Below are 12153 nucleotides of genomic sequence, written 5' to 3' on the forward strand. Positions count from 1 at the left end.
CTAATATGTAAAAGTTAATTAACCTTATTAAGTATTATAGCAATGAATTTTTACAAAGAGTCAAACATTTTGTATGAGTAAAACCTAAAAGTACTTGAAAACAAAAAAGTAAACATTTTTATAAAATAAGTTACATTTCCTCAGCTATCTGAATTTATTTAGAATTTTTATCTTGATGCATATTAATCACGTCGATTTTTACGAAGACAACATATTCGTTCTATTATTTCCTCAAAACAGATATTCATTTTTCACGCCATCATTCATTCACTTCATCATTTTTCATAAATTTTAATATTTGGCGAAATATGTGACAGAACTTTCACTCTTATAATTGTATCACCAAAATCCTCTCTGCTAATGCAATTCCAAATAGAATTTGACTTCACAACAGATTTACTACGATTTGCGCATGCTACATCAAATAATACCTGTGGTAGTTTGACCAATTACGCTTCCCATTTCGCAGCTACCACAAACGAACCAATAAACAAACTGTAGGCGTGCTCTCCAGTCTTCCCTTTCCCAAAAGGCGTGGAGTAAAACCACGCCCCTCGCACTCGGCCACAGCGTACGTTTCGCGTGTTAGAGCTAGAATGGATTTCAACGGCTTAGTGCTGGGCCGCAGTAATCCGTTCAGCATTGATTCTCTCATGTCCGAACATACAAGCGAATACATGCCGCAGCTGATGTCCGTCGGGCAACGGACAATGGGTGCCTTAGACTGCTGCTATGATTGGGCACCTGTGGGGACTAACTGTTTTTCTGGCAACACGATGAAAGACATGGAAGGTAAGGGCTTTATCTTGATTGGAATAACAATGAGATAAGATTTTTTCCGGCTCAGCCTTAGGTGCCCTACATTTTCGGTGTCCTAGGCGATCAGTGCATTTACTTGACTCCCTCATAAATTAATATATTAATAATTCAAAGCGAAATACTATCTTGTTTAATTTTTGCTTATGGCAACAATTTAGCTGTTGCCCTCTGAAAATTTACTCCATAAGTCAGCTATCTATATCACCTATGCCTGGAGCCTACTTTGACCTGTTTCATATTTCAAAAATGGTTCTAAAAATCCAGTTTTTAAGCTATGTATGCTTATCTTTTATGAGAGAATTTTGATCAGTTGACATTCACTGGTTTTTGGAGGAGTCAAACAACAAGAATCTGCGTTATATTAGTAAATTTTCCGGGACTCGTTTCAATGGTTTGACTACAGAACCATCGAAACCAGTCCTTGAAAATTTACAAATATAATGCTGATTCTTGTTGTTTGACTTCTCCAATAATCATTATTCGCCTTGTTATTTTAATCTAAATTCTCTGGTTTATTATGAAAAGGATGTGTTACGAATTTTTTCATAACAAACCTCACTACATATTAAAGTTTTCATTATTAAATCTTAAAACATTTCGTTAAACTTACCAAATTAATTTGTGGCATAATAATCTTTTCTTATTCTACATTTAAATCTTTTCTTATATTCAGTGTTTTTTCCGAAAATTTTATTGTTTACAATTTAGGCTTTCGAAAATTTTAGTTTTGCATGTAACTTGATAATTATTTGAAATCTTCCACAGGTGTATGAATTATAGTTATGTAATAGCTAAATAAGCGTTTTATACACACAGTGAAAATTTATGTAAATAGTTAAAAAGTCTTCGAAAGTAAGTTTTATCTGCAAATGATTGATATTTAATCTGGATATCAAAGCTTTCAAATATATTTATTCTAAAAGTCAAAAGAATTCTAAATTCCCACCGGAATCTATGGATCCCTCTATATATTGAAGATATTCCTTTATATATCACTTATCAACATTGGTTCAATAGTTTAATAGTTGAAGATAAGTAATCATAAGTTTCTTATGCCAAAAGGGCAATTTGCCTAGAAGGGTTATTAATTTCGTTTTGGCATTTTGCGTTGGTTCACTATAAACAGCGTTTCTCTTTTCAAATTGTTACCATCAAATATTAGAGCCCTGTATTATATTTAAAGAAATTAAATAATGTAGAATCTGCATGTATGTTTCTGGCACTGTGAGAAAGCAACGGTACCTAAAGCCATCAAATTTTGAATAACGTAATCTTCCATAGAATATGGCATGTGGAAGCCCTAATTTGGAATTTGTTTTATTATCTATTTCATATTTTGTAAAACGTTAACGAATTTTTTATTAACAAACTCAGCGATTTTAAAAGCGAGCAATGGCAACACTGTATGAAAAAAAAAAATTATCTGCAGCACGCGAGACTGTGTTTCGGAAATTCCAAAGATATGCCCTTTTAAAATTATTTTGTGATAATGCTGTTGAATTGAATTTTCTGGCTTAAGTGCGAAGAACATCATGTTTAATAAATAAAGGTAACATACAAAACGTTAAAAAAACTCACCTTTGGGCGTAATATAAAATCTGAAAGCTTTTAGATTTTTTATTTGTTTATTTTGATTTTATTTTATAATTAATATATACCCGCGAATAAAAAATTGCATTTAATAAGCGCATAATTTTTATAAACTTCAATAGTCTTCTTAATAGTGACTATAAAGTAATAGTGACTTAGCACTCCTCAAGTGAGGAGAACTTACAGCGAGAGAAGGAAAGTGAATTTCTGAAACAGAATATTATACCTCACAACAAATGAGGAATATAGTATAAAGAAAACATTTTGCATAAATGAACTACTTTATACAATGCATAATAATGGCAAACGTTATGTAAATAGCCCCTATCATTAAAAAAAATTTTCGTAATAATTTTTTTAGTTATTCAAGTATTCCATTTTTTATTATACTGTACATAAAATTTCATTTCTAATTAATAGTAAATTGAAAATTACTGTAAGTAATGTAATATTGTATAATTTATAAATTTTACCAATTAATAATTCATAGTTACATATTAATTATTTGGTATTACTTTCGAAACGTAATGAAAGGTAATAAAATAATTATATATTATTTATCTATCCTTCAAATGAGGAGGGCTTTTCTAAGACTTTTTCCCTTTCTCTCATAATTATTTTTATTAGAAATTAATGACTTACGATGTAGTCATAGTATATTTTATTACATTTACTACATTGCAATCCAATATAATATTGTTTTCCTAAATGTAGCTTTTAATATAATATATTATAGAGATTCCGATTTGCTGTATTAATTATGTAAACACAAATTTGAAATTTGTAGAAAAACATAATTACATTCTGTGTATAGTTTAGTTATCATTAATAAAATTAAATTTTGCGTATCGCTAAATAGCAGTGACAATAGTGTGGTTTTTATTACTCGTTTTCTGATTAATTTCTAAACTGTTGTTCTTATACATGTAATATTTGCATACGTTTATAATAATTATGCATTCATTGAAATTACAGTTTTAATATTTTAAAAGATTATTTCCGTTATCTTTCCTACTTACAAATGACTGATTATAAATAGTATTTCAGCCTGCCTCAATTCAAGTTTGTTATTTTATGATTTTTAAACGATTTGGGTCATAAAATTGTTGGAAGGTATTTAAAGTAAAAATTAACGCTTATATATATATAACGAGACAGATTATCTTCCGGGAAAGAGTAGAGTAGTTAAAGATACGTATAACTATTCATCATAACTAATAACTATATAATAACTATTTCATAACTATTCATCATTAATATCATAACTATTATCAATTTATTTCTTTATATAATATCTTTAATTGGTAAACATATTGTATTTATTCAGCATAAATGCATATTCAGCTAAATAGCTACATACAAGTAAATAGACAGTTTGGAATAACCTAATTCTGTTATATGCCTGAAACCTACAATCACTGATTCATGCCCTTCATAGACATTTTTCTTTATATTGAGCAATAATTATTTAATTCTTTCTGTGTAGTTAGCTATTTATTTATTTAAATTTCTCATAAATAACTTTTATTTTTCTTCCTATATTTTAAAATTTTCGCGAAAGTATTTGTCGTTCTTTACATATGAAAACAAAAATATTTAGGTCTAATTTTAGTGCTATCAAAATGTGTAACGGATTTACTAATGCTCCTCCGAAAACCTTTCTATGACAGCTCAATTTTAATGTAAATAGGGATTTGAAGTGATTATAAATTAGACCCTTCGTAAGAACGATTTAACCAAAGATGCAGAAAGTTTGTTAGCGTACATATCATTGAGAATGTATTTTGAATCTAAGCTTTTAAAAAAATAATTTCAGTTTTTTTTTTTCAAAATTTCTTGCAAAATGTAGAGAAATTTTCCTAGTTTATTTTCGCGTATAATTTTATATGAAAATTTTAAAATCATGTGACATATTCGTCTGGTTATTATCTGTAATGCATTTAAATTTTTATTTGAAAAAAAATTGCTGAGACTTATTTTCAGAATATTCCTTGGAATTTTGCACATAAAAATACGAAATATAAAATTAAAAAACAAAAAACTATTCTATCAAAGAAAAGATTTATTTCAAAATATCCTACCGCTGAAAATTATCTTTAAAGAATGACCATTACTTCTATTTCAGCCTTTTTCATTGCTCGTTTAACTGCATAATTGATAAATTTATTTATTAATTTTTGATGAACACATTTCTTTAATTATTAGAATTTTTATTTGCTCGTTTGTAAAGAATAATTAGTCATTATTTAATTTACAAAATTATGAAATATGTTAAATAAATTTTGCATGTGCAAAATTGTGTTTATTAATTGTTTCTAGTATTTTGAACGCAAGATCCGTGTTATAGTTAACAATAAGCAGATATTAAAATTGCTCTCGCCAGTAGGCTTTAATATGAGTGGTACGCAGCATGTCATCTGGTTAGTTATGAACAGGATTTTTTGTGAATTGTGGCATTTGAAACATTGCTTCTGTCATCCATGTTTAGATGTGAGAGAATTTGAAATTTTTGAAAACGAAGGGAGAAAACCGTTTTTAATTGGAAAATTTTCCAATTTGTAAGTAACGAAAAAAAAATTGCTTGCCCCCCACCAATAAAAATAAAATAGGAAAATGTCAACTCATACGTGTCGGGTCTGACATTTATTTGTTGAAAATCAAAGCTTCCTTTCCTTAGGGTTCCCCCCCCCCAGTTTTGAAACAACTGAAAAAAAAGTTTCAGTTGTCAGAACATTTACTTTTTGTTGTAAAGTAAAAAAAAGTTTCAGTTGTCAGAACATTTACTTTTTGTTGTAAAGTAAAAAAAAGTTTCAGTTGTCAGAACATTTACTTTTTGTTGTAAAGTAAAAAAAAAAAAAAGTTTCAGTTGTCAAAACATTTACTTTTAAACACAATCTATTGAAAGTTCCGTGCAGCTATTTTATTCAGAAGTAATTCACATTATAATCCAATTAGATAAGTAACAGTGGCAACATAATTAAATCGGACCGAAAAAAAAAAGGATCAAATCACGTAACACTCTTTTATGAGCTCCCATTCTATGTTTAACTTTAAAAATAAATAAATAAACAGAAAAAACAGCGATGTTTCAAATATTCCAAGCTGCCCGTTTGTTCAAAATTCAGGAGCACAAATTGTTTTAACTATGTTTCCTGCTTTGCAATTCCTAATTAATTCGTACAGCATTTAAATATAGTTACAAAAACGGTGAATTGAAAAATTCAATATGCAGTGTCCCTTTTACAACTCCGTATAATATTCATTATCAAATTGCAATTTTTTTTTAATCTTGAGAAATAAATTTACTACGTATTCATTTGAGAAATATATTTAAGCCCCGAATAAGTATTTCAGTTGCTAAGCAAAAGTATTCTCATTCCATGTGTAAATAGACTTACTTCCATTCTTTCACTGATTCGAAAGGAGAGTTTTTACTTCTGGAACGTAAGTCTGCAGGAACGAAGAAATGATGGTTCTTCCAGATGTGCGAGTAAGTTGTTTCTGTTTATTTTGCTTGATATATCGTTGACGCAAAGTTTAAAAAATATTAATTTAACTCTTAGTAGTAACGTGCAGTTTTTCTTTTTCTAAATAACCTTACTTCAGAATTTACAGTCTCTTGTGTTTCAGGCCGTGTTAATGTTTAGGCTGAAGCCCAATTTCCCGAAATCTTAATTTATATATATATATATACCGTATTTACTCGCGTAATAGTCGCCCTCACATAATAATAGTCGCTTTCCCGTTTTGAAGCAGATAAAAATCGTCGAAAGTATACAATACTGTGCAGCAGATTTTTCCGCATAATAGTCGCACCTAGACTTACACAATGAAAAATTGGCAAAAAAGTGCGACTATTACGAGAATAAATACTGTATATCTCTATAATATACTAGTTATATAGATGTAGATATATATAATTTAATAGAGAATATATAAATGTTTAAACTATCTCGCAGGAAATGTGAAGGAAAATTTAAATAGCAAATATGTCCTATTGTGGAAATCAAAAATTCGAATTGGTAATTAATTAAACTAAAATTTGTAATTTAAAAATTCTAAATTAATGAAAAGTAAACCTAAGCAATTAAAACAATTAATTTTGTTTATCTTTTAATTGATTATTAAGACCAGTGATATAAGACCGAGAATCCCCAATGAAGATAATTTCTAGTAATTTTTTTCCAATGCTACAAACTTATCGAAAGGCCATATATTCATTTATTTATGCTCCGAATTAAAATTAAAAGAGTCGTTTATTCTGTCCCTACGGTACGCAATAAAAAAAGTCAAAATGAATACCTCCGTTGAAAGATGGTACCCGAAACGTTTCGCGATTACAATAGCTCCATTACTTCGCAGAAGGAAGAAAAAAGCCTTTTTATATATATATATATATATCTTTTCTTTTCTCTTTCTCCTCCAGTTCTGTTTTTCTTTATTGTCGTGAAAATTAATTAATTTCTCATCGATTCTGCAATTATGGGATGTTTCAGTTGTAGTGTAACATCAGATATCTACAATAATTTTTCTGGAACGAGTACGTTTTGATAATGAAAAATTATGGTCTAACCAAATCACAATCAACAATGAATTTCATGCTTATTTGCACCAATATTTACGTTAAATTTCATTCACTGTATGTTTTTATTAATTAGTTCATTCATTCATAAATTTCATTAGTTAATTAATAAATAAATAATTAAATTTCAGAAGCTAAATTTAATTTTTGATGGATACGATGAAAATGTTACTGAGAATGCTGTTTTAATCATGTTTTTTTCCAAATAAAATTTTCGCCACAAAAACATACAAAATTTTGTAATTACGAATCATGATAAAATTGGAAAATTTAAGCTGGTTTTAAAAATTTAAATTAGTGTATGATACAACAACCATCTGTACGTAATTAAGGAAAAAAGTAACATTTCAAATGAAAAGCATTACCTTAAATACAAAAGGCAAGTTCACTGTACCATCCGAATGCCGCCACTAGCTTGTGTATAAATTTGCATATCTCAGTCCTGTTAAATCAACTGATACAAGTTCAGGCGGATTCTTGCAGCACTCCAGAGCAGTTTTTTTGACAGGAATATGTTCTGCCTTGCCCAGTAAACTCAGGTAGATAGATACACCTGTATACTACCTACCTTACACACAGGTAATGCTTGCTGGGAAACAACATTCCCAGGTATTTTATATGTAATTTGATCTAAAAGGTCTTGCTCGTTAGAAATCGCAGTTATGGGGTCCGGATAATCGAGTAGTTCCCCTACCATTTTCTGTAGCTCATATTGTATACATGCTATATATTGTAAAAGAAATAAGGAAATTTTTATCTTTCCACTTATTTGATTTTATTTCGCCGAAAAAATATTCCTATTGAGAAACAATAATCTACGAAATTTTATAATCACTTCCTACACAAACCATATCTCTAAAGCAAAATTAAACCATAATAATTTTTTAACTTGCTGGGTGATTTTACTTCCTTATACGAAGCAAAGGAAATAATCGCAAACAATTTCGGATATCATATTTCGATGGAAATATCCATTTTCACCTCTATCTGTAGGTACGGACAGAAAAAAGGACTCTTTTATTTTTTTTTTTTTCAAAAGTGGGTTGTAAAATGGATTTATAATAGATGCAAAATGAATTTTTTCATAACGTCTGTACGTACGTGCCCTATATATGCATTAAAATGGATTTATAATAGATGCAAAATGAATTTTTTCATAACGTCTGTACGTACGTGCCCTATATATGCATTAGATGCAAAATGAATTTTTTCATAACGTCTGTACGTACGTGCCCTATATATGCATTAAAATGGATTTATAATAGATGCAAAATGAATTTTTTCATAACGTCTGTACGTACGTGCCCTATATATGCATTTCATATAACTCAACAATTGGCCATTGATCATTGAAATTTTGTATTTGGGACTGCTATAGTATCTATGTTGTTGTGAACCTCCCTTTTATTGCAATCGGCAGTACTAGTAATTTGGGAAAAATCGACAAAATTCAGTAAATTACGCTAGAGGTTTTGAATGAACTTCATTTGGAAGATTATCTTATCATTTATCAAGTAGTTAATGGTCGGAATTTTGTGATACTTTGTGTAATTGTTAAGCTGAGGTATGTACGAAAACTTCAACGTTAAATAAAAGCAGATGACACAGAGTTTTAAACAGTCGCAGTGAGATATTGTATTATCATCAGAAATACGTTTGTATAGAAATTTAAAAAAAATCGGTTAGCAAAATTTTAAAAATTGATTTCAAGATTTGACCAAATAATCAGAAAAGCTAATCTAAATAAAACTGCGTGATTTGACCCAAACAGACTGATTTACATAAATAAAAATTGTATTAAACAAATCGTATACTCTATTTATATTTAATTATGATTAAAATGCTGTTATCGTTTTTATGTAACATAATAAAATTAAAATAAATAAATTAATTAAAGTAGTACAATGCATATTAATAAACTTTTACATTTGGCAGTTTGCCATAAATTTATGCTTTTAATTTAAAAAGTCCGTAAAAATCCCTTTTTGACTAACTCATATCAATGGCATCCATTTAATAAGTCTGAAATTCCAATTAACTTGAGTCTGCTAATGAAAAAGAAACTTATACGGAAGTATGGTATTTCGAATTATTAATATCGTTATATCAATAAAGCTACGGTTTAATTACAGAAGAAATAAGTACCCTAATAAAAATAAATCAGAATAAACAGCTAAAAAGTATTTCATATCCAATTTTCCTAAAGTAGTTTAAATAAATGATGCTTTAAAATATGAAAAAGATGCTATTAGAGTCTTAGGATTTTTGAAGCAAGAGAACGTGAAATGTGTGCAATGCCTTCGCCGGAACTCGAACCTGGATCTCTCGAATACGCGCCGAGTGTGCTGTTGTTATACCACGAAGGCATGCTGGAAGGAGGGAGAAAATATCTTATGAGATCTTTCAAGCAAAATATAAACAGAGTTAAATAAAATTTTACATTGTATATTTTGTTTAGTGACTTCAAATCTATCAATTAAAATAATCATCCATTGAAGGCCTCCAATCACCTTAGCACGGAGATCCTGCATATCTTCAGTAAAATTTAGTCGTGTTTCAAAACATTCATTATTTTGATTTCTAAACATTTTAATCTCTCTGTTTTCAAACCTGAGATTTACGAAGTTTAATAACAAAAGCAGAAGACGAAAACGACGTGCATAAATATATTGAATTCTCAACTTCTGCAGGGAAATTCGAAAATTGCGACATACTTGAATAACACCAAGAAAGGTAAAAAATTGCTTTTTGCGTAGTTTTAATATTGATTTATCATATGTTATCAGCTACTCCAACAGAAAATGGGAAAATGATTATAAGAAGTACAGAAATATAAAAATAAATAAATAAATAATTAAAAATCTGAAAGGTTTCAGTTTTAAATCGAGCATATCTTTAGAATTTTCGATACAAAGTATCGCGCGCTGGAGATAAAAATATTTTTTCTGTACAACGTTGCCATTTCTCGCTTAGAAATCTTTGAGATTGTTAATCAAAAATTCGTTAAACTTTTACAAAATATGAGAAAAATAATTAAACAAATTCAAAATATATTCGGCTGGAAACTTACGTTATTCAAAATTTGATGGCTGTAGGTACCGTTGTTTTATCACAATGTGAGAAATAGACATGCATTTATGCAGATTTTTCATTATTTAATTTCTTCAAATATAATGCAGGACTCTAACATTTGGTGGCAACAGTTTGAAAAGTGAAACGGACATTTACCGTGAACCAACGCAAAATCGCAAAACGCAAAACGAGAACAATAGTCCTTCAAGGACAAAGTCCCTTTGGACTAATAAACTGTTTCTTGCTGTTTTGCCAGAGTAAGTTTATAGATGATATAAAGGTGTAACTTTATTTACCGTATTTTACTCAACAAAGAAGAGAACAAACATATCACATTGCATTAACGATTAACTACAGAAGGTGTTTACGCATTTTTTAGAACAATTTCATAGTCCTTTAGTTAATGTTCAAAAAGTAAAGAATAACTTACATTTTTAAATGTTCGATCTGATCTGATTTAAATGATGATAATTTTTAAATGTTCGATCTCTTTTCTCAACTGCGAGTCTGCATCGTGATTTCCATGATACAGAGGCTTTTCGTAAAATTTCTAGGGGTTATGGTTTCCGCTGTCTCCTGGTAGAAATGATCGGATATATCACAACTGCTAAATACTATGCTTTCGTTTTTTGTTAAACAATTATATTATGTTAGCTCTTCCGCTACTTTCCAGAATTCATATTATCATGAAAGAACTCATTTCAGGAGACCAAACGCATAATCGTCCATAGGTGAAACATCAGAGGCCTTCGCAGGAATATGGTGAAAAGGTATATATGCAATACCCATCTCCATTTTTTCAAAGAATGCAATGGTACTTTTCGAAGTATGACTTGTTGATTTGTCTTGATGAACTTTCTCTCTCTGAAAGTCATTGGGATAAAGAAATGGAATTTCTTCTGTAAATATCCAACGTAAAACTTTCTTTTGATAGTACGTTCAGTTGATTTTAAAATTTTATTCCCCACTCTTATTTTTAATTTCCCATTGTAAGAGAATCTTGCGACGGTCATAAACCCCTCTCTGAACATTTTTTTTTTACATTGACAGAACCGGATTTGCTCATTTTCTCTCTTCGTTTTCCGTAATAAATAGACATTTTTTTTTTTTTCCTGCAGTCATTTAAGTAAACCCATGCAAGAATCATATGTGTTTACATTTAACTCCTGCTAACTAGTTTTCATATAGGGTTCTACAAATTGTTCTGCGTTGAGTCACATGCCTCTGCAAAAGCTGGTGAACATTGCGTTTTTTTTAGCTGTTTTTAGTTGTAAATCTTGTTTTTTGCTGCAGTCATTTAAGTAAACCCATGCAAGAATCATATGTGTTTACATTTAACTCCTGCTAACTAGTTTTCATATAGGGTTCTACAAATTGTTCTGCGTTGAGTCACATGCCTCTACAAAAGCTGGTGAACATTGCGTTTTTTTTAGCTGTTTTTAGTTGTAAATCTTGTTTTTTGCTGCAGTCATTTAAGTAAACCCATGCAAGAATCATATGTGTTTACATTTAACTCCTGCTAACTAGTTTTCATATAGGGTTCTACAAATTGTTCTGCGTTGAGTCACATGCCTCTACAAAAGCTGGTGAACATTGCGTTTTTTTAGCTGTTTTTAGTTGTAAATCTTGTTTTTTGCTGCAGTCATTTAAGTAAACCCATGCAAGAATCATATGTGTTTACATTTAACTCCTGCTAACTAGTTTTCATATAGGGTTCTACAAATTGTTCTGCGTTGAGTCACATGCCTCTACAAAAGCTGGTGAACATTGCGTTTTTTTAGCTGTTTTTAGTTGTAAATCTTGTTTTTTGCTGCAGTCATTTAAGTAAACCCATGCAAGAATCATATGTGTTTACATTTAACTCCTGCTAACTAGTTTTCATATAGGGTTCTACAAATTGTTCTGCGTTGAGTCACATGCCTCTGCAAAAGCTGGTGAACATTGCGTTTTTTTTTAGCTGTTTTTAGTTGTAAATCTTGGTGTATTACTTTGTTTATTGTTGCTACAGATTTATTTGAAAATGATTTTTGTATCCGCGGATTTTCTCTTGTTATCATCGATTTAACTTAGAAGAAAAGGAATAGCGTCTT

The 12153-nt window shown here is 29.7% G+C and overlaps 1 protein-coding gene across 1 annotated transcript in view; it reads left to right on the top strand.

Annotated features, from left to right (window-relative positions):
• Positions 1-578: 578 nt before the first annotated feature.
• LOC118199807 (T-box transcription factor TBX10-like) overlaps positions 579-12153 on the top strand; it is a 156705-nt gene continuing 145130 nt past the window's right edge. Inside the window, exon 1 of the mRNA XM_035371668.2 lies at positions 579-792. Within this exon, the coding sequence (XP_035227559.1) occupies positions 597-792 (196 nt within the window). The 5' untranslated portion in view covers positions 579-596. The remainder of the gene's footprint in view (positions 793-12153) is intronic.

Source organism: Stegodyphus dumicola, chromosome 2 (assembly GCF_044657685.1).
Source record: "Stegodyphus dumicola isolate Sdum_Otavi_A_Nest chromosome 2, ASM4465768v1".
NCBI classification, from domain to species: Eukaryota; Metazoa; Arthropoda; class Arachnida; order Araneae; family Eresidae; genus Stegodyphus; species Stegodyphus dumicola.